The 24,479-nt window shown below is 42.2% G+C and overlaps 1 protein-coding gene across 1 annotated transcript in view; it reads left to right on the top strand.

Moving 5' to 3' along the window:
• Positions 1-24,479, top strand: part of LOC134345926 (mucin-2-like) — a 187,269-nt gene that overhangs the window by 106,293 nt on the left and 56,497 nt on the right. Inside the window, exons 15-23 of the mRNA XM_063047278.1 lie at positions 1,278-1,454; positions 3,793-3,969; positions 6,534-6,710; positions 9,275-9,451; positions 12,016-12,192; positions 14,756-14,932; positions 17,497-17,673; positions 20,238-20,414; positions 23,591-23,767. Of these exons, the coding sequence (XP_062903348.1) occupies positions 1,278-1,454; positions 3,793-3,969; positions 6,534-6,710; positions 9,275-9,451; positions 12,016-12,192; positions 14,756-14,932; positions 17,497-17,673; positions 20,238-20,414; positions 23,591-23,767 (1,593 nt within the window). The remainder of the gene's footprint in view (positions 1-1,277; positions 1,455-3,792; positions 3,970-6,533; positions 6,711-9,274; positions 9,452-12,015; positions 12,193-14,755; positions 14,933-17,496; positions 17,674-20,237; positions 20,415-23,590; positions 23,768-24,479) is intronic.

The following is a 24,479-nucleotide window of genomic DNA, read 5'->3' as shown; positions in this document are numbered from 1 at the left end:
CATCTCCCCCATGAATTACCACAGCTATGATATCTATTGGTTGTTCAACAAGCATAGAATTAGTTAAAACGGCATTTGCAATTCGTGTTTTCTTCATTGAAAGCATGACAGGATGTGCATCACTCACACTGTTACTCAAGCAACGTTTGTTCTACTAACCAGACAGTAGACAGTACTTCTATCATTTTGATTCCCCCCCCCCCACTTTCAAATCTCTTACTAGCTCTTCTCTCAGCTAGTCCTGACGAAGGGTCTCGGTCCAAAACGTCGACTTACCTCTTCCTAGAGATGCTGCCTGGCCTGCTGTGTTCACCAGCAGCTTTGATCTGTGTTGGTTGAGTAAACAGTACAGGTCAGGATGATTCATATGAACTGAAAATAGCTGAGGGGAGGAAGTCAGTTCCTTCAGGTGGTTGATGTCTTGCTGCAGATTCATCATCCATTGTCTCTTGTATCAACTTTCCTTTCTCAATGTTACCTTAGACTGTAACGCAGAGAAGTAACGCTGGTGATCCATTTGGAAGGTAAATTCATACAAACCAAAAATCGCAATCATCTGTTCCTTTTGTAATTTCTGTTCATCCATGGTTCCCGTATTCACCAAACAATTTCCAACCAAAACTGCTCCAAGCATGTCTGCTGATCTTTGCCGGTTACGATAATTTTTACACACACATTGCTGTTTCACCTGCACCATTTTCAGTTTCTCCTTTTGCTGCGACATCCCTCACAGATACAACGTATACATTTCTCTTGGTGTAAACAATTATGAATAAAAAGATGAAAATCATTGTTCCCTGCAAAGCTGAATTTCATATATTTTTGAACACACATTGTGACTGTGTGTCAAGAGGTGGAGAGCAGGATGGTGCTGGAGTATTAAAGGATAGAACCAGATACTGTTTTGAGATTGAGTTGAGAACAGAGCTCTGGAGTAGCTGAGAGATGAGAAACTGCCAAGACAAGGGTAGAATCCAAATGAGAGAGCAATCGTCACTACAATCGCAGACTGAAGCAAAGCTGAGCTGACGATTCAGCAGGAACAAGAGTTGATGAGCGTTTCACATTTCTGAATCTTGGCAGCTAAATCATGCTGCCAGTTAGAATAGTCGGCTGGAATCTTTAAAGGGACTGAATCAACAATCCACACTCTGGAGAATCTAAACATCTAAAACCCAGAGACTGGCACGGAGGTGTGTTTCCACTCAGTGTATAGAAGAGACAATGATATTTGTTTAATGATTTCTTAGATCCTAAGTGTCTGTGTTTGAATACAGCGACCACAGAGCCAGTTACAACTCCTCCTCCTACTACAACTTCAACAGCCTTACCAACCACTGCAGCGACAGCAAGCACTTCGACATCAGCCTCAACAACACAGAGTTTGACCACAGATCGAACAAGTGAATCAAGTACACTGATAACAACTGCTCCAAGCTCCACACCAGAGCTCTGTAAGTATCCAAAGCTCTGCCCATGGCGATGTGCATTGTATTTCTCATTGATCTGTAAACAGAGTAACAGATCAAGTGGATTTAATCTCATTTTGTCATTAGTAGAGTGGATATATCTGGATTAATTAAACAATCAATACGGTGAGGAGACACTGATTTTTTTTAGCTGCGCATACAGAACACAGGAAAGGAGAATTGTTGAATTTTTCATGTCCCTGACCTGTCGCCTAAGACAATGTTATAACTTCGGCAATCGCAGCGAATCCTGTACCAGAATTAATCTCCACTACACCTACCAGTTGTGAAGTGGAAGAATTCTTTTCAATTTACTGTGTTACGTACCCCGCAACTGGGTTGCCAAACCAGCAGAAATGGACCACTTAGTTGGAGTCTGGTTTATTAGAAACAAATAAAGTTTTGTTAAAGAAATAAGTAACACAGTACTCTAATCGTAAGGATATAAATGCAACAGGTTAGCAATGATAAAACACACTTGTAGACAGAACTAGGGTAATAGGAATCAACCAAGCTCTATCGCAGTCTAGGGATAAAATGATCAGTCTCAAGTGACGCAGAGTTCAGTTCAGCTGACTACAGTTCGCAGTACTGAGTACTGTTGTGCCATTGGAGAGAGAGAGAGAGAGAAATGCAAATTTGATTCAGGCAGACCTTTGATGTTCACTGGTGGTTTCGGGCAGACCCTTTTTATGTCTTCCATGGTCACCGACTGTGACCCCTCCGTTCCGGATACGACCGTTCTTCCGCGGTGAATCCGGCACCCAGGCAAGGCCGGACACACACACCAGATTCCCGCCAATCGTACCTTTTCATGCTGTTAGCCTATGGTTGGTTCCCTCGAAACTGACCTCCAATCTCACACCAACTTGTGGGGGCACACCACTCTTCCAGGGTCTCGTCTTCTCGTGACTTCGTGGTGTCTGTCGTGCCTTAGCGAACCTGTTCCTTTTATCCCCCTGCTGGTGTATCGCCTGTCCATCAAACTTCAAACAGTTCAGGTTCAAAGCAATCGGTCTGTCAATATCTGAAATGTGTTTCTTTCTCGTTAATCTCTCTCTTCTCTCTTATTAGCATTTTGAATGTTTCTCTATTGTCTCCCTTATGTCTCTCTCATTAGCATCAATCTTCTGATAACTTGGTTTGTGGTCACAACTGTGACACCCCATTCCAAGTGTCATGGTTTTTAAGGGGGCTCCAACTATTCCTCCAACTGTATCTCCCGCATGATTTACCACAGCTATGAAATCTATTGGTTGTTCAACAGGCATAGAATTAGTCAGAAACAGCATTTGCAATTCGTGTTTTCTTGATTGAAAGTATGACAGAATGTGCATCATTCACACAGTTACTCAACCAACGTTTGTTCTAATGACCAGACAGTAAACAGTACAGGTCAGGATGATTCAACTGAACTGAAAATAGCTGAGGGAAGGAAGTCAGTTCCTTCAGCTGATTGATGTCTTGCTGCAGATTCATCATCCATTGTCTCTTGTATCAACTTTCCTTTCTCAATGTTACCTTAGACTGTAACGCAGTAAGTCTAGCAGCAATGATGATCCATTTGGAAGGTAAATTTAACCAAATCAAAAATTGCAACCACCTGATCTTTTTGTAATTTCTGCTCTTTCCTGGTTCCGTATTCACCAAACAATTTCCAACCAGTACTGCTCCAAGCACGTCTGCTGATCTTTGCCGGATATGACAATTTTTACACACACTTTGCTGTTTCAGCTGCACCATTTTCAGCTTCTCCTTTTGCTACGACATCACTCACAGATACAACGTATACATTTCTCTTGGTGTAAACAATTATGAATAAAAAGATGAAAATCATTGTTCCCTGCAAAGCTGGATTTCATATATTTTTGAACACACATTGTGACTGTGTGTCAAGAGGTGGAGAGCAGGATGGTGCTGGAGTATTGAAGAATAGACAAGATACTTTTTTGAGATTGAGTTGAGAATAGAGTTCTGGAGTAGCTGAGAGATGAGAAACTGCCAAGACAAGGGTAGAATCCAAATGAGAGAGCAATCGTCACTACAATGGCAGACTGAAGCAAAGCTGAGCTGACGATTGAACAGGGAACCAGAGTTGATGTGAGTTTCACATTTCTGAATCTTGGCAGCTAAATCATGCTGCCAAGTGGAATAGTCGGCTAGAATATTTAAAGGGACAGAATCAACAATCCACACTCTGGAGAATCTAGGCATCTAAAACCCGGAGACTGGCACAGGAGTATGTTTCCACTCAGTGCGTAGAAGAGACAATGGTATTTGTTTAATGATTTCTTACATCCTAAGTCTCTGTGTTTGAATACAGCAACAACAGGGCCAATTACAACTCCTCCTCCTACTACAACTTCAACAGCATTACCAACCACTTCAGAGACAACAAGCACATCAACACCAGCCTCAACAACACAGAGTTTGACCACAGATCGAACAAGTGAATCAAGTACACTGATACCAACTGCTCCAAGCTCCACACCAGAGCTCTGTAAGTATCCAAGGCTCTGTCCATGGCGATGTGCATTGTATTTCTCATTGATCTGTAGACAGAGTAACGGATCAGGTGGATTTAATCTCATTTTGTCATTGGTAGAGTGAATACATCTTGATTAATCAAAGAATCAATACCGTGTGGAGACGCTGATGTTTTTTTAGCTGCGCAGACAGAACACAGGGAAAGAGAATCGCTGAATTTTACATGTCCCTGACCTGTCGTCTGAGACAATGTTTTAACTTCTGCAATCGCAGCGACTCCTGTACCAGAATTAGTTTCCACTACACCTACCATTAACACTCCGGTACAGGAACTGCTCCTGTTATAAATACTGCTGTTGCAATTCCTGCTGTTTCAAACTCCATTCACCTCAGATTTAGAATCAGAAGTACAATCAGGTTGAATATCACTGGCATATCTCATGAAATTTATTGTTTTGTGGTGGCAGATTTAAACCTCCCAGTGGTAACTGAGAAAAGCCTTTCTCTCAATAACTTCTATTATTCTGTTGTCTGTGTCACATTTGTGAAGTGGAAGAATTCTTTTCAATTTTCTGTATTATGTATCCTGTAACTGGGTTGCCAAACCAGCAGATATGGACCACTTAGCTGGAGTCTGGTTTATTAGAAACTAATAAAGTTTTATTAAACAAATAAGCAACACTGTACTCTAATCGTAAGGATATAAATGCAACCGGTTAGCATGATAAAACACACATGTAGACAGAACTAGGGTAATAAGAATCAACCAAGTATCGCAGTCTAGGGGTAAAATGATCAGTCTCAAGTGACGCAGAGTTCAGTTCAGCTGAATACAGTTCGCAGTACTGAGTACTGTCGTTCCATTGGAGAGAGAGAGAGAGAGACATGCAAATTTGATTCAGGCAGACCTTTCATGTGCACAGGTGGTTTCGGGCGGACCCTTTTTATGTCTTCTGTGGTCACCGACTGTGACCCCTCCGTTCCGGATATGACCGTTCTTCCGCGGTGAACCCGGCACTCAGGCAAGGGCGGACACACACACCAGGTTCCCGCCGATCGTACCTTTTCACCCTGTGAGCCTATGGTCGGTTCCTTCGAACCCGACCTCCAAACTTCCACCAACTTGTGGGGTCACACCACTCTTCCAGGGTCTCATTATCTCGTGATCTCATAGTGTCTGTCGTGCCTTAGCGAACCTGTTCCTTTCATCCCCCTGCTGGGGTATCGCCTGTCCATCAAACTTCAAACAGTTCAGGTTCAAAGCAATCGGTCTGTCAATATCTGAAATGTGTTTCTTTCTCGTTAATCTCTCTCTTCTCTCTTATTAGCATTTTGAATGTTTCTCTATTGTCTCCCTTATGTCTCTCTCATTAGCATCAATCTTCTGATAACTTGGTTTGTGGTCACAACTGTGACACCCCATTCCAAGTGTCATGGTTTTTAAGGGGGCTCCAACTATTCCTCCAACTGTATCTCCCGCATGATTTACCACAGCTATGAAATCTATTGGTTGTTCAACAGGCATAGAATTAGTCAGAAACAGCATTTGCAATTCGTGTTTTCTTGATTGAAAGTATGACAGAATGTGCATCATTCACACAGTTACTCAACCAACGTTTGTTCTAATGACCAGACAGTAAACAGTACAGGTCAGGATGATTCAACTGAACTGAAAATAGCTGAGGGAAGGAAGTCAGTTCCTTCAGCTGATTGATGTCTTGCTGCAGATTCATCATCCATTGTCTCTTGTATCAACTTTCCTTTCTCAATGTTACCTTAGACTGTAACGCAGTAAGTCTAGCAGCAATGATGATCCATTTGGAAGGTAAATTTAACCAAATCAAAAATTGCAACCACCTGATCTTTTTGTAATTTCTGCTCTTTCCTGGTTCCGTATTCACCAAACAATTTCCAACCAGTACTGCTCCAAGCACGTCTGCTGATCTTTGCCGGATATGACAATTTTTACACACACTTTGCTGTTTCAGCTGCACCATTTTCAGCTTCTCCTTTTGCTACGACATCACTCACAGATACAACGTATACATTTCTCTTGGTGTAAACAATTATGAATAAAAAGATGAAAATCATTGTTCCCTGCAAAGCTGGATTTCATATATTTTTGAACACACATTGTGACTGTGTGTCAAGAGGTGGAGAGCAGGATGGTGCTGGAGTATTGAAGAATAGACAAGATACTTTTTTGAGATTGAGTTGAGAATAGAGTTCTGGAGTAGCTGAGAGATGAGAAACTGCCAAGACAAGGGTAGAATCCAAATGAGAGAGCAATCGTCACTACAATGGCAGACTGAAGCAAAGCTGAGCTGACGATTGAACAGGGAACCAGAGTTGATGTGAGTTTCACATTTCTGAATCTTGGCAGCTAAATCATGCTGCCAAGTGGAATAGTCGGCTAGAATATTTAAAGGGACAGAATCAACAATCCACACTCTGGAGAATCTAGGCATCTAAAACCCGGAGACTGGCACAGGAGTATGTTTCCACTCAGTGCGTAGAAGAGACAATGGTATTTGTTTAATGATTTCTTACATCCTAAGTCTCTGTGTTTGAATACAGCAACAACAGGGCCAATTACAACTCCTCCTCCTACTACAACTTCAACAGCATTACCAACCACTTCAGAGACAACAAGCACATCAACACCAGCCTCAACAACACAGAGTTTGACCACAGATCGAACAAGTGAATCAAGTACACTGATACCAACTGCTCCAAGCTCCACACCAGAGCTCTGTAAGTATCCAAGGCTCTGTCCATGGCGATGTGCATTGTATTTCTCATTGATCTGTAGACAGAGTAACGGATCAGGTGGATTTAATCTCATTTTGTCATTGGTAGAGTGAATACATCTTGATTAATCAAAGAATCAATACCGTGTGAAGACGCTGATGTTTTTTTAGCTGCGCAGACAGAACACAGGGAAAGAGAATCGCTGAATTTTACATGTCCCTGACCTGTCGTCTGAGACAATGTTTTAACTTCTGCAATCGCAGCGACTCCTGTACCAGAATTAGTTTCCACTACACCTACCATTAACACTCCGGTACAGGAACTGCTCCTGTTATAAATACTGCTGTTGCAATTCCTGCTGTTTCAAACTCCATTCACCTCAGATTTAGAATCAGAAGTACAATCAGGTTGAATATCACTGGCATATCTCATGAAATTTATTGTTTTGTGGTGGCAGATTTAAACCTCCCAGTGGTAACTGAGAAAAGCCTTTCTCTCAATAACTTCTATTATTCTGTTGTCTGTGTCACATTTGTGAAGTGGAAGAATTCTTTTCAATTTTCTGTATTATGTATCCTGTAACTGGGTTGCCAAACCAGCAGATATGGACCACTTAGCTGGAGTCTGGTTTATTAGAAACTAATAAAGTTTTATTAAACAAATAAGCAACACTGTACTCTAATCGTAAGGATATAAATGCAACCGGTTAGCATGATAAAACACACATGTAGACAGAACTAGGGTAATAAGAATCAACCAAGTATCGCAGTCTAGGGGTAAAATGATCAGTCTCAAGTGACGCAGAGTTCAGTTCAGCTGAATACAGTTCGCAGTACTGAGTACTGTCGTTCCATTGGAGAGAGAGAGAGAGAGACATGCAAATTTGATTCAGGCGGACCTTTCATGTGCACAGGTGGTTTCGGGCGGACCCTTTTTATGTCTTCTGTGGTCACCGACTGTGACCCCTCCGTTCCGGATATGACCGTTCTTCCGCGGTGAACCCGGCACTCAGGCAAGGGCGGACACACACACCAGGTTCCCGCCGATCGTACCTTTTCACCCTGTGAGCCTATGGTCGGTTCCTTCGAACCCGACCTCCAAACTTCCACCAACTTGTGGGGTCACACCACTCTTCCAGGGTCTCATTATCTCGTGATCTCATAGTGTCTGTCGTGCCTTAGCGAACCTGTTCCTTTCATCCCCCTGCTGGGGTATCGCCTGTCCATCAAACTTCAAACAGTTCAGGTTCAAAGCAATCGGTCTGTCAATATCTGAAATGTGTTTCTTTCTCGTTAATCTCTCTCTTCTCTCTTATTAGCATTTTGAATGTTTCTCTATTGTCTCCCTTATGTCTCTCTCATTAGCATCAATCTTCTGATAACTTGGTTTGTGGTCACAACTGTGACACCCCATTCCAAGTGTCATGGTTTTTAAGGGGGCTCCAACTATTCCTCCAACTGTATCTCCCGCATGATTTACCACAGCTATGAAATCTATTGGTTGTTCAACAGGCATAGAATTAGTCAGAAACAGCATTTGCAATTCGTGTTTTCTTGATTGAAAGTATGACAGAATGTGCATCATTCACACAGTTACTCAACCAACGTTTGTTCTAATGACCAGACAGTAAACAGTACAGGTCAGGATGATTCAACTGAACTGAAAATAGCTGAGGGAAGGAAGTCAGTTCCTTCAGCTGATTGATGTCTTGCTGCAGATTCATCATCCATTGTCTCTTGTATCAACTTTCCTTTCTCAATGTTACCTTAGACTGTAACGCAGTAAGTCTAGCAGCAATGATGATCCATTTGGAAGGTAAATTTAACCAAATCAAAAATTGCAACCACCTGATCTTTTTGTAATTTCTGCTCTTTCCTGGTTCCGTATTCACCAAACAATTTCCAACCAGTACTGCTCCAAGCACGTCTGCTGATCTTTGCCGGATATGACAATTTTTACACACACTTTGCTGTTTCAGCTGCACCATTTTCAGCTTCTCCTTTTGCTACGACATCACTCACAGATACAACGTATACATTTCTCTTGGTGTAAACAATTATGAATAAAAAGATGAAAATCATTGTTCCCTGCAAAGCTGGATTTCATATATTTTTGAACACACATTGTGACTGTGTGTCAAGAGGTGGAGAGCAGGATGGTGCTGGAGTATTGAAGAATAGACAAGATACTTTTTTGAGATTGAGTTGAGAATAGAGTTCTGGAGTAGCTGAGAGATGAGAAACTGCCAAGACAAGGGTAGAATCCAAATGAGAGAGCAATCGTCACTACAATGGCAGACTGAAGCAAAGCTGAGCTGACGATTGAACAGGGAACCAGAGTTGATGTGAGTTTCACATTTCTGAATCTTGGCAGCTAAATCATGCTGCCAAGTGGAATAGTCGGCTAGAATATTTAAAGGGACAGAATCAACAATCCACACTCTGGAGAATCTAGGCATCTAAAACCCGGAGACTGGCACAGGAGTATGTTTCCACTCAGTGCGTAGAAGAGACAATGGTATTTGTTTAATGATTTCTTACATCCTAAGTCTCTGTGTTTGAATACAGCAACAACAGGGCCAATTACAACTCCTCCTCCTACTACAACTTCAACAGCATTACCAACCACTTCAGAGACAACAAGCACATCAACACCAGCCTCAACAACACAGAGTTTGACCACAGATCGAACAAGTGAATCAAGTACACTGATACCAACTGCTCCAAGCTCCACACCAGAGCTCTGTAAGTATCCAAGGCTCTGTCCATGGCGATGTGCATTGTATTTCTCATTGATCTGTAGACAGAGTAACGGATCAGGTGGATTTAATCTCATTTTGTCATTGGTAGAGTGAATACATCTTGATTAATCAAAGAATCAATACCGTGTGGAGACGCTGATGTTTTTTTAGCTGCGCAGACAGAACACAGGGAAAGAGAATCGCTGAATTTTACATGTCCCTGACCTGTCGTCTGAGACAATGTTTTAACTTCTGCAATCGCAGCGACTCCTGTACCAGAATTAGTTTCCACTACACCTACCATTAACACTCCGGTACAGGAACTGCTCCTGTTATAAATACTGCTGTTGCAATTCCTGCTGTTTCAAACTCCATTCACCTCAGATTTAGAATCAGAAGTACAATCAGGTTGAATATCACTGGCATATCTCATGAAATTTATTGTTTTGTGGTGGCAGATTTAAACCTCCCAGTGGTAACTGAGAAAAGCCTTTCTCTCAATAACTTCTATTATTCTGTTGTCTGTGTCACATTTGTGAAGTGGAAGAATTCTTTTCAATTTTCTGTATTATGTATCCTGTAACTGGGTTGCCAAACCAGCAGATATGGACCACTTAGCTGGAGTCTGGTTTATTAGAAACTAATAAAGTTTTATTAAACAAATAAGCAACACTGTACTCTAATCGTAAGGATATAAATGCAACCGGTTAGCATGATAAAACACACATGTAGACAGAACTAGGGTAATAAGAATCAACCAAGTATCGCAGTCTAGGGGTAAAATGATCAGTCTCAAGTGACGCAGAGTTCAGTTCAGCTGAATACAGTTCGCAGTACTGAGTACTGTCGTTCCATTGGAGAGAGAGAGAGAGAGACATGCAAATTTGATTCAGGCGGACCTTTCATGTGCACAGGTGGTTTCGGGCGGACCCTTTTTATGTCTTCTGTGGTCACCGACTGTGACCCCTCCGTTCCGGATATGACCGTTCTTCCGCGGTGAACCCGGCACTCAGGCAAGGGCGGACACACACACCAGGTTCCCGCCGATCGTACCTTTTCACCCTGTGAGCCTATGGTCGGTTCCTTCGAACCCGACCTCCAAACTTCCACCAACTTGTGGGGTCACACCACTCTTCCAGGGTCTCATTATCTCGTGATCTCATAGTGTCTGTCGTGCCTTAGCGAACCTGTTCCTTTCATCCCCCTGCTGGGGTATCGCCTGTCCATCAAACTTCAAACAGTTCAGGTTCAAAGCAATCGGTCTGTCAATATCTGAAATGTGTTTCTTTCTCGTTAATCTCTCTCTTCTCTCTTATTAGCATTTTGAATGTTTCTCTATTGTCTCCCTTATGTCTCTCTCATTAGCATCAATCTTCTGATAACTTGGTTTGTGGTCACAACTGTGACACCCCATTCCAAGTGTCATGGTTTTTAAGGGGGCTCCAACTATTCCTCCAACTGTATCTCCCGCATGATTTACCACAGCTATGAAATCTATTGGTTGTTCAACAGGCATAGAATTAGTCAGAAACAGCATTTGCAATTCGTGTTTTCTTGATTGAAAGTATGACAGAATGTGCATCATTCACACAGTTACTCAACCAACGTTTGTTCTAATGACCAGACAGTAAACAGTACAGGTCAGGATGATTCAACTGAACTGAAAATAGCTGAGGGAAGGAAGTCAGTTCCTTCAGCTGATTGATGTCTTGCTGCAGATTCATCATCCATTGTCTCTTGTATCAACTTTCCTTTCTCAATGTTACCTTAGACTGTAACGCAGTAAGTCTAGCAGCAATGATGATCCATTTGGAAGGTAAATTTAACCAAATCAAAAATTGCAACCACCTGATCTTTTTGTAATTTCTGCTCTTTCCTGGTTCCGTATTCACCAAACAATTTCCAACCAGTACTGCTCCAAGCACGTCTGCTGATCTTTGCCGGATATGACAATTTTTACACACACTTTGCTGTTTCACCTGCACCATTTTCAGCTTCTCCTTTTGCTACGACATCACTCACAGATACAACGTATACATTTCTCTTGGTGTAAACAATTATGAATAAAAAGATGAAAATCATTGTTCCCTGCAAAGCTGGATTTCGTATATTTTTGAACACACATTGTGACTGTGTGTCAAGAGGTGGAGAGCAGGATGGTGCTGGAGTATTGAAGAATAGACAAGATACTTTTTTGAGATTGAGTTGAGAATAGAGTTCTGGAGTAGCTGAGAGATGAGAAACTGCCAAGACAAGGGTAGAATCCAAATGAGAGAGCAATCGTCACTACAATGGCAGACTGAAGCAAAGCTGAGCTGACGATTGAACAGGGAACCAGAGTTGATGTGAGTTTCACATTTCTGAATCTTGGCAGCTAAATCATGCTGCCAAGTGGAATAGTCGGCTAGAATATTTAAAGGGACAGAATCAACAATCCACACTCTGGAGAATCTAGGCATCTAAAACCCGGAGACTGGCACAGGAGTATGTTTCCACTCAGTGCGTAGAAGAGACAATGGTATTTGTTTAATGATTTCTTACATCCTAAGTCTCTGTGTTTGAATACAGCAACAACAGGGCCAATTACAACTCCTCCTCCTACTACAACTTCAACAGCATTACCAACCACTTCAGAGACAACAAGCACATCAACACCAGCCTCAACAACACAGAGTTTGACCACAGATCGAACAAGTGAATCAAGTACACTGATACCAACTGCTCCAAGCTCCACACCAGAGCTCTGTAAGTATCCAAGGCTCTGTCCATGGCGATGTGCATTGTATTTCTCATTGATCTGTAGACAGAGTAACGGATCAGGTGGATTTAATCTCATTTTGTCATTGGTAGAGTGAATACATCTTGATTAATCAAAGAATCAATACCGTGTGGAGACGCTGATGTTTTTTTAGCTGCGCAGACAGAACACAGGGAAAGAGAATCGCTGAATTTTACATGTCCCTGACCTGTCGTCTGAGACAATGTTTTAACTTCTGCAATCGCAGCGACTCCTGTACCAGAATTAGTTTCCACTACACCTACCATTAACACTCCGGTACAGGAACTGCTCCTGTTATAAATACTGCTGTTGCAATTCCTGCTGTTTCAAACTCCATTCACCTCAGATTTAGAATCAGAAGTACAATCAGGTTGAATATCACTGGCATATCTCATGAAATTTATTGTTTTGTGGTGGCAGATTTAAACCTCCCAGTGGTAACTGAGAAAAGCCTTTCTCTCAATAACTTCTATTATTCTGTTGTCTGTGTCACATTTGTGAAGTGGAAGAATTCTTTTCAATTTTCTGTATTATGTATCCTGTAACTGGGTTGCCAAACCAGCAGATATGGACCACTTAGCTGGAGTCTGGTTTATTAGAAACTAATAAAGTTTTATTAAACAAATAAGCAACACTGTACTCTAATCGTAAGGATATAAATGCAACCGGTTAGCATGATAAAACACACATGTAGACAGAACTAGGGTAATAAGAATCAACCAAGTATCGCAGTCTAGGGGTAAAATGATCAGTCTCAAGTGACGCAGAGTTCAGTTCAGCTGAATACAGTTCGCAGTACTGAGTACTGTCGTTCCATTGGAGAGAGAGAGAGAGAGACATGCAAATTTGATTCAGGCGGACCTTTCATGTGCACAGGTGGTTTCGGGCGGACCCTTTTTATGTCTTCTGTGGTCACCGACTGTGACCCCTCCGTTCCGGATATGACCGTTCTTCCGCGGTGAACCCGGCACTCAGGCAAGGGCGGACACACACACCAGGTTCCCGCCGATCGTACCTTTTCACCCTGTGAGCCTATGGTCGGTTCCTTCGAACCCGACCTCCAAACTTCCACCAACTTGTGGGGTCACACCACTCTTCCAGGGTCTCATTATCTCGTGATCTCATAGTGTCTGTCGTGCCTTAGCGAACCTGTTCCTTTCATCCCCCTGCTGGGGTATCGCCTGTCCATCAAACTTCAAACAGTTCAGGTTCAAAGCAATCGGTCTGTCAATATCTGAAATGTGTTTCTTTCTCGTTAATCTCTCTCTTCTCTCTTATTAGCATTTTGAATGTTTCTCTATTGTCTCCCTTATGTCTCTCTCATTAGCATCAATCTTCTGATAACTTGGTTTGTGGTCACAACTGTGACACCCCATTCCAAGTGTCATGGTTTTTAAGGGGGCTCCAACTATTCCTCCAACTGTATCTCCCGCATGATTTACCACAGCTATGAAATCTATTGGTTGTTCAACAGGCATAGAATTAGTCAGAAACAGCATTTGCAATTCGTGTTTTCTTGATTGAAAGTATGACAGAATGTGCATCATTCACACAGTTACTCAACCAACGTTTGTTCTAATGACCAGACAGTAAACAGTACAGGTCAGGATGATTCAACTGAACTGAAAATAGCTGAGGGAAGGAAGTCAGTTCCTTCAGCTGATTGATGTCTTGCTGCAGATTCATCATCCATTGTCTCTTGTATCAACTTTCCTTTCTCAATGTTACCTTAGACTGTAACGCAGTAAGTCTAGCAGCAATGATGATTCATTTGGAAGGTAAATTTAACCAAATCAAAAATTGCAACCACCTGATCTTTTTGTAATTTCTGCTCTTTCCTGGTTCCGTATTCACCAAACAATTTCCAACCAGTACTGCTCCAAGCACGTCTGCTGATCTTTGCCGGATATGACAATTTTTACACACACTTTGCTGTTTCACCTGCACCATTTTCAGCTTCTCCTTTTGCTACGACATCACTCACAGATACAACGTATACTTTCTCTTGGTGTAAACAATTATGAATAAAAAGATGAAAATCATTGTTCCCTGCAAAGCTGGATTTCGTATATTTTTGAACACACATTGTGACTGTGTGTCAAGAGGTGGAGAGCAGGATGGTGCTGGAGTATTGAAGAATAGACAAGATACTTTTTTGAGATTGAGTTGAGAATAGAGTTCTGGAGTAGCTGAGAGATGAGAAACTGCCAAGACAAGGGTAGAATCCAAATGAGAGAGCAATCGTCACTACAATGGCAGACTGAAGCAAAGCTGAGCTGACGATTGAACAGGGAACCAGAGTTGATGTGAGTTTCACATTTCTGAATCTTGGCAGCTAAATCATGCTGCCAAGTGGAATAGTCGGCTAGAATATTTAAAGGGACAGAATCAACAATCCACACTCTGGAGAATCTAGGCATCTAAAACCCGGAGACTGGCACAGGAGTATGTTTCCACTCAGTGCGTAGAAGAGACAATGGTATTTGTTTAATGATTTCTTACATCCTAAGTCTCTGTGTTTGAATACAGCAACAACAGGGCCAATTACAACTCCTCCTCCTACTACAACTTCAACAGCATTACCAACCACTTCAGAGACAACAAGCACATCAACACCAGCCTCAACAACACAGAGTTTGACCACAGATCGAACAAGTGAATCAAGTACACTGATACCAACTGCTCCAAGCTCCACACCAGAGCTCTGTAAGTATCCAAGGCTCTGTCCATGGCGATGTGCATTGTATTTCTCATTGATCTGTAGACAGAGTAACGGATCAGGTGGATTTAATCTCATTTTGTCATTGGTAGAGTGAATACATCTTGATTAATCAAAGAATCAATACCGTGTGGAGACGCTGATGTTTTTTTAGCTGCGCAGACAGAACACAGGGAAAGAGAATCGCTGAATTTTACATGTCCCTGACCTGTCGTCTGAGACAATGTTTTAACTTCTGCAATCGCAGCGACTCCTGTACCAGAATTAGTTTCCACTACACCTACCATTAACACTCCGGTACAGGAACTGCTCCTGTTATAAATACTGCTGTTGCAATTCCTGCTGTTTCAAACTCCATTCACCTCAGATTTAGAATCAGAAGTACAATCAGGTTGAATATCACTGGCATATCTCATGAAATTTATTGTTTTGTGGTGGCAGATTTAAACCTCCCAGTGGTAACTGAGAAAAGCCTTTCTCTCAATAACTTCTATTATTCTGTTGTCTGTGTCACATTTGTGAAGTGGAAGAATTCTTTTCAATTTTCTGTATTATGTATCCTGTAACTGGGTTGCCAAACCAGCAGATATGGACCACTTAGCTGGAGTCTGGTTTATTAGAAACTAATAAAGTTTTATTAAACAAATAAGCAACACTGTACTCTAATCGTAAGGATATAAATGCAACCGGTTAGCATGATAAAACACACATGTAGACAGAACTAGGGTAATAAGAATCAACCAAGTATCGCAGTCTAGGGGTAAAATGATCAGTCTCAAGTGACGCAGAGTTCAGTTCAGCTGAATACAGTTCGCAGTACTGAGTACTGTCGTTCCATTGGAGAGAGAGAGAGAGAGACATGCAAATTTGATTCAGGCGGACCTTTCATGTGCACAGGTGGTTTCGGGCGGACCCTTTTTATGTCTTCTGTGGTCACCGACTGTGACCCCTCCGTTCCGGATATGACCGTTCTTCCGCGGTGAACCCGGCACTCAGGCAAGGGCGGACACACACACCAGGTTCCCGCCGATCGTACCTTTTCACCCTGTGAGCCTATGGTCGGTTCCTTCGAACCCGACCTCCAAACTTCCACCAACTTGTGGGGTCACACCACTCTTCCAGGGTCTCATTATCTCGTGATCTCATAGTGTCTGTCGTGCCTTAGCGAACCTGTTCCTTTCATCCCCCTGCTGGGGTATCGCCTGTCCATCAAACTTCAAACAGTTCAGGTTCAAAGCAATCGGTCTGTCAATATCTGAAATGTGTTTCGTTCTCGTTAATCTCTCTCTTCTCTCTTATTAGCATTTTGAATGTTTCTCTATTGTCTCCCTTATGTCTCTCTCATTAGCATCAATCTTCTGATAACTTGGTTTGTGGTCACAACTGTGACACCCCATTCCAAGTGTCATGGTTTTTAAGGGGGCTCCAACTATTCCTCCAACTGTATCTCCCGCATGATTTACCACAGCTATGAAATCTATTGGTTGTTCAACAGGCATAGAATTAGTCAGAAACAGCATTTGCAATTCGTGTTTTCTTGATTGAAAGTATGACAGAATGTGCATCATTCACACAGTTACTCAACCAACGTTTGTTCTAATGACCAGACAGTAAACAGTACAGGTCAGGATGATTCAACTGAACTGAAAATAGCTGAGGGAAGGAAGTCAGTTCCTTCAGCTGATTGATGTCTTGCTGCAGATTCATCATCCATTGTCTCTTGTATCAACTTTCCTTTCTCAATGTTACCTTAGACTGTAACGCAGTAAGTCTAGCAGCAATGATGATCCATTTGGAAGGTAAATTTAACCAAATCAAAAATTGCAACCACCTGATCTTTTTGTAATTTCTGCTCTTTCCTGGTTCCGTATTCACCAAACAATTTCCAACCAGTACTGCTCCAAGCACGTCTGCTGATCTTTGCCGGATATGACAATTTTTACACACACTTTGCTGTTTCAGCTGCACCATTTTCAGCTTCTCCTTTTGCTACGACATCACTCACAGATACAACGTATACATTTCTCTTGGTGTAAACAATTATGAATAAAAAGATGAAAATCATTGTTCCCTGCAAAGCTGGATTTCATATATTTTTGAACACACATTGTGACTGTGTGTCAAGAGGTGGAGAGCAGGATGGTGCTGGAGTATTGAAGAATAGACAAGATACTTTTTTGAGATTGAGTTGAGAATAGAGTTCTGGAGTAGCTGAGAGATGAGAAACTGCCAAGACAAGGGTAGAATCCAAATGAGAGAGCAATCGTCACTACAATGGCAGACTGAAGCAAAGCTGAGCTGACGATTGAACAGGGAACCAGAGTTGATGTGAGTTTCACATTTCTGAATCTTGGCAGCTAAATCATGCTGCCAAGTGGAATAGTCGGCTAGAATATTTAAAGGGACAGAATCAACAATCCACACTCTGGAGAATCTAGGCATCTAAAACCCGGAGACTGGCACAGGAGTATGTTTCCACTCAGTGCGTAGAAGAGACAATGGTATTTGTTTAATGATTTCTTACATCCTAAGTCTCTGTGTTTGAATACAGCAACAACAGGGCCAATTACAACTCCTCCTCCTACTACAACTTCAACAGCATTACCAACCACTTCAGAGACAACAAGCACATCAACACCAGCCTCAACAACACAGAGTTTGACCACAGATCGAACAAGTGAATCAAGTACACTGATACCAACTGCTCCAAGCTCCACACCAGAGCTCTGTAAGTATCCAAGGCTCTGTCCATGGCGATGTGCATTGTATTTCTCATTGATCTGTAGACAGAGTAACGGATCAGGTGGATTTAATCTCATTTTGTCATTGGTAGAGTGAATACATCTTGATTAATCAAAGAATCAATACCGTGTGGAGACGCTGATGTTTTTTTAGCTGCGCAGACAGAACACAGGGAAAGAGAATCGCTGAATTTTACATGTCCCTGACCTGTCGTCTGAGACAATGTTTTAACTTCTGCAATCGCAGCGACTCCTGTACCAGAATTAGTTTCCACTACACCTACCATTAACACTCCGGTACAGGAACTGCTCCTGTTATAAATACTGCTGTTGCAATTCCTGCTGTTTCAAACTCCATTCACCTCAGATTTAGAATCAGAAGTACAATCAGGTTGAATATCACTGGCATATCTCATGAAATTTATTGTTTTGTGGTGGCAGATTTAAACCTCCCAGTGGTAACTGAGAAAAGCCTTTCTCTCAATAACTTCTATTATTCTGTTGTCTGTGTCACATTTGTGAAGTGGAAGAATTCTTTTCAATTTTCTGTATTATGTATCCTGTAACTGGGTTGCCAAACCAGCAGATATGGACCACTTAGCTGGAGTCTGGTTTATTAGAAACTAATAAAGTTTTATTAAACAAATAAGCAACACTGTACTCTAATCGTAAGGATATAAATGCAACCGGTTAGCATGATAAAACACACATGTAGACAGAACTAGGGTAATAAGAATCAACCAAGTATCGCAGTCTAGGGGTAAAATGATCAGTCTCAAGTGACGCAGAGTTCAGTTCAGCTGAATACAGTTCGCAGTACTGAGTACTGTCGTTCCATTGGAGAGAGAGAGAGAGAGACATGCAAATTTGATTCAGGCAGACCTTTCATGTGCACAGGTGGTTTCGGGCGGACCCTTTTTATGTCTTCTGTGGTCACCGACTGTGACCCCTCCGTTCCGGATATGACCGTTCTTCCGCGGTGAACCCGGCACTCAGGCAAGGGCGGACACACACACCAGGTTCCCGCCGATCGTACCTTTTCACCCTGTGAGCCTATGGTCGGTTCCTTCGAACCCGACCTCCAAACTTCCACCAACTTGTGGGGTCACACCACTCTTCCAGGGTCTCATTATCTCGTGATCTCATAGTGTCTGTCGTGCCTTAGCGAACCTGTTCCTTTCATCCCCCTGCTGGGGTATCGCCTGTCCATCAAACTTCAAACAGTTCAGGTTCAAAGCAATCGGTCTGTCAATATCTGAAATGTGTTTCGTTCTCGTTAATCTCTCTCTTCTCTCTTATTAGCATTTTGAATGTTTCTCTATTGTCTCCCTTATGTCTCTCTCATTAGCATCAATCTTCTGATAACTTGGTTTGTGGTCACAACTGTGACACCCCATTCCAAGTGTCATGGTTTTTAAGGGGGCTCCAACTATTCCTCCAACTGTATCTCCCGCATGATTTACCACAGCTATGAAATCTATTGGTTGTTCAACAGGCATAGAATTAGTCAGAAACAGCATTTGCAATTCGTGTTTTCTTGATTGAAAGTATGACAGAATGTGCATCATTCACACAGTTACTCAACCAACGTTTGTTCTAATGACCAGACAGTAAACAGTACAGGTCAGGATGATTCAACTGAACTGAAAATAGCTGAGGGAAGGAAGTCAGTTCCTTCAGCTGATTGATGTCTTGCTGCAGATTCATCATCCATTGTCTCTTGTATCAACTTTCCTTTCTCAATGTTACCTTAGACTGTAACGCAGTAAGTCTAGCAGCAATGATGATCCATTTGGAAGGTAAATTTAACCAAATCAAAAATTGCAACCACCTGATCTTTTTGTAATTTCTGCTCTTTCCTGGTTCCGTATTCACCAAACAATTTCCAACCAGTACTGCTCCAAGCACGTCTGCTGATCTTTGCCGGATATGACAATTTTTACACACACTTTGCTGTTTCAGCTGCACCATTTTCAGCTTCTCCTTTTGCTACGACATCACTCACAGATACAACGTATACATTTCTCTTGGTGTAAACAATTATGAATAAAAAGATGAAAATCATTGTTCCCTGCAAAGCTGGATTTCATATATTTTTGAACACACATTGTGACTGTGTGTCAAGAGGTGGAGAGCAGGATGGTGCTGGAGTATTGAAGAATAGACAAGATACTTTTTTGAGATTGAGTTGAGAATAGAGTTCTGGAGTAGCTGAGAGATGAGAAACTGCCAAGACAAGGGTAGAATCCAAATGAGAGAGCAATCGTCACTACAATGGCAGACTGAAGCAAAGCTGAGCTGACGATTGAACAGGGAACCAGAGTTGATGTGAGTTTCACATTTCTGAATCTTGGCAGCTAAATCATGCTGCCAAGTGGAATAGTCGGCTAGAATATTTAAAGGGACAGAATCAACAATCCACACTCTGGAGAATCTAGGCATCTAAAACCCGGAGACTGGCACAGGAGTATGTTTCCACTCAGTGCGTAGAAGAGACAATGGTATTTGTTTAATGATTTCTTACATCCTAAGTCTCTGTGTTTGAATACAGCAACAACAGGGCCAATTACAACTCCTCCTCCTACTACAACTTCAACAGCATTACCAACCACTTCAGAGACAACAAGCACATCAACACCAGCCTCAACAACACAGAGTTTGACCACAGATCGAACAAGTGAATCAAGTACACTGATACCAACTGCTCCAAGCTCCACACCAGAGCTCTGTAAGTATCCAAGGCTCTGTCCATGGCGATGTGCATTGTATTTCTCATTGATCTGTAGACAGAGTAACGGATCAGGTGGATTTAATCTCATTTTGTCATTGGTAGAGTGAATACATCTTGATTAATCAAAGAATCAATACCGTGTGGAGACGCTGATGTTTTTTTAGCTGCGCAGACAGAACACAGGGAAAGAGAATCGCTGAATTTTACATGTCCCTGACCTGTCGTCTGAGACAATGTTTTAACTTCTGCAATCGCAGCGACTCCTGTACCAGAATTAGTTTCCACTACACCTACCATTAACACTCCGGTACAGGAACTGCTCCTGTTATAAATACTGCTGTTGCAATTCCTGCTGTTTCAAACTCCATTCACCTCAGATTTAGAATCAGAAGTACAATCAGGTTGAATATCACTGGCATATCTCATGAAATTTATTGTTTTGTGGTGGCAGATTTAAACCTCCCAGTGGTAACTGAGAAAAGCCTTTCTCTCAATAACTTCTATTATTCTGTTGTCTGTGTCACATTTGTGAAGTGGAAGAATTCTTTTCAATTTTCTGTATTATGTATCCTGTAACTGGGTTGCCAAACCAGCAGATATGGACCACTTAGCTGGAGTCTGGTTTATTAGAAACTAATAAAGTTTTATTAAACAAATAAGCAACACTGTACTCTAATCGTAAGGATATAAATGCAACCGGTTAGCATGATAAAACACACATGTAGACAGAACTAGGGTAATAAGAATCAACCAAGTATCGCAGTCTAGGGGTAAAATGATCAGTCTCAAGTGACGCAGAGTTCAGTTCAGCTGAATACAGTTCGCAGTACTGAGTACTGTCGTTCCATTGGAGAGAGAGAGAGAGAGACATGCAAATTTGATTCAGGCGGACCTTTCATGTGCACAGGTGGTTTCGGGCGGACCCTTTTTATGTCTTCTGTGGTCACCGACTGTGACCCCTCCGTTCCGGATATGACCGTTCTTCCGCGGTGAACCCGGCACTCAGGCAAGGGCGGACACACACACCAGGTTCCCGCCGATCGTACCTTTTCACCCTGTGAGCCTATGGTCGGTTCCTTCGAACCCGACCTCCAAACTTCCACCAACTTGTGGGGTCACACCACTCTTCCAGGGTCTCATTATCTCGTGATCTCATAGTGTCTGTCGTGCCTTAGCGAACCTGTTCCTTTCATCCCCCTGCTGGGGTATCGCCTGTCCATCAAACTTCAAACAGTTCAGGTTCAAAGCAATCGGTCTGTCAATATCTGAAATGTGTTTCTTTCTCGTTAATCTCTCTCTTCTCTCTTATTAGCATTTTGAATGTTTCTCTATTGTCTCCCTTATGTCTCTCTCATTAGCATCAATCTTCTGATAACTTGGTTTGTGGTCACAACTGTGACACCCCATTCCAAGTGTCATGGTTTTTAAGGGGGCTCCAACTATTCCTCCAACTGTATCTCCCGCATGATTTACCACAGCTATGAAATCTATTGGTTGTTCAACAGGCATAGAATTAGTCAGAAACAGCATCTGCAATTCGTGTTTTCTTGATTGAAAGTATGACAGAATATGCATCATTCACACAGTTACTCAACCAACGTTTGTTCTAATGACCAGACAGTAAACAGTACAGGTCAGGATGATTCAACTGAACTGAAAATAGCTGAGGGAAGGAAGTCAGTTCCTTCAGCTGATTGATGTCTTGCTGCAGATTCATCATCCATTGTCTCTTGTATCAACTTTCCTTTCTCAATGTTACCTTAGACTGTAACGCAGTAAGTCTAGCAGCAATGATGATCCATTTGGAAGGTAAATTTAACCAAATCAAAAATTGCAACCACCTGATCCTTTTGTAATTTCTGCTCTTTCCTGGTTCCGTATTCACCAAACAATTTCCAATCAGTACTGCTCCAAGCATGCCTGCTGATCTTTGCCGGATACGACAATTTTTACACACACTTTGTTGTTTCAGCTGCGCCATTTTCAGCTTCTCCTTTTGCTACGACATCACTCACAGATACAACGTATACATTTCTCTTAGTGTAAACAATTATGAATAAAAAGATGAAAATCATTGCTCCCTGCAAAACTGAATTTCATATATTTTGAACACACACTGTGCCAGTGTGTCAAGAGGTGGAGAGCAGGGTGGTGCTGGAGTATTAAAGAATAGAACCAGATACTGTTTTGAGATTGAGTTGAGAACAGAGTTCTGGAGTAGCTGAGAGATGAGAAACTGCTAAGCCAAGGGTATTATCTAAATGAGAGAGCAATCGTCACTACAATGGCAGACTGAAGCAAAGCTGAGCTGACGATTGAACAGGGAACCAGAGCTGATGTGTGTTTCACATTTCTGAATCTTGGCAGCTAAATCACGCTGCCGATTAGAATAGTTGGCTAGAATCTTTAAAGGGACAGATTCCACAATCCACACTCTGGAGAATCTAGACATCTAAAACCCGGAGACTGGCACGGGGGTATGTTTCCACTCAGTGCGTAGAAGAGACAAAGCAGGATCTCCCAGTGGCCACACATTTTAATTCCACATCCCATTCCCATTCTGACATGTCTATCCACGGCCTCCTCTACTGTAAAGATGAAGCCACACTCAGGTTGGAGGAACAACACCTTATATTCCGTATGGGTAGCCTCCAACCTGATGGCATGAACATTGACTTCTCTAACTTCTGCTAGGCCCCACCTCCCCCTCGTACCCCATCTGTTACTCTTTCTTATGCACACATTCTTTCTCTCACTCTCCTTTTTCACCCTCTGTCCCTCTGAATATACCTCTTGCCCATCCTCTGGGTCACCCCCCCCCGTCTTTCTTCCCGGACCTCCTGTCCCATGATCCTCTCGTATCCCCTTCTGCCTATCACCTGTCCAGCTCTCGGCTCCATCCCTCCCCCTCCTGTCTTCTCCTATCATTTTGCATCTCCCCCCCCCCGCTCCAGCTTTCAAATCCCTTACTCACTCTTCCTTCAGTTAGACCTGACGAAGGGTCTCGGCCTGAAACGTCGACTGCGCCTCTTCCTATAGAGGCTGCTTGGCCTGCTGAGTTCACCAGCAACTTTGATGTGTGTTGCTTGAATTTCCAGCATCTGCAGAATTCCTGTTGTTTGCGTATTTGTTTAATGATTTCTTAGACCCTAAGTGTCTGTCTTTGAATACAGCAACAACAGGGCCAATTACAACTCCTCCTCCTACTACAACTTCAACAGCATTACCAATCACTGCAGATACAACAAGCACATCGAAACCAGCCTCAACAACACAGAGTTCAACCACAGATCTAACACGTGAATCAAGTACACTGATAACAACTGCTCCAAGCTCCACACCAGAGCTCTGTAAGTATCCAAAGCTCTGCCCATGGTGATGTGCATTGTATTTCTCATTGATCTGTAAACAGAATAACGGATCAGGTGGATTTAATCTCATTTTGTCATTAGTAGAGTGGATATATCTGGATTAAATGAACAATCAATACGTTGAGGAAAAACTGATGTTTTTTTAGCTGCGCGGAAAGAACAAAGGGAAGAATTGCTGAATTTTTCAAGTCTCTGACCTGTCGTCTGAGACAATGTTATAACTTCTGCAATCGCAGCGACTCCTGTACCAGAATTAGTTTCCGCTACACCTATCATTAACACTCCGGTACAGCAACTGCTCCTGTTATAAATACTGCTGTTGCAATTCCTGCTGTTTCAAACTCCATTCACCTGAGATTTCGAAGCAGAAGTACAATCAGGTTGAATATCACTGGCATATCTCATGAAATTTATTGTTTTGTGGTGGCAGATTTAAACCTGCCAGTGGTAACTGAGAAAAGCCTTTCTCTCAATAACTTCTATTATTATCTTGCCTGTGTCATGGTTGTGGGAAGAAATCTTTTCAATTTACTGTGTTACGTACCCCGTAACTGGGTTGTCAAACCAGCAGAAATGGACCACTTAGTTGGAGTCTGGTTTGTTAGAAACTATTAAAGTTTTGTTAAAGAAATAAGTAACACAGTACTCTAATCGTAAGGATATAAATGCAACAGGTTAGCAATGATAAAAC

The sequence above is a fragment of the Mobula hypostoma genome, chromosome 4, assembly GCF_963921235.1.
Source record: "Mobula hypostoma chromosome 4, sMobHyp1.1, whole genome shotgun sequence".
Lineage (NCBI taxonomy): Eukaryota > Metazoa > Chordata > Chondrichthyes > Myliobatiformes > Myliobatidae > Mobula > Mobula hypostoma.
Note: the sequence above shows the minus strand (reverse complement) of the source record. Positions and strands in the feature narration are given on the sequence as shown.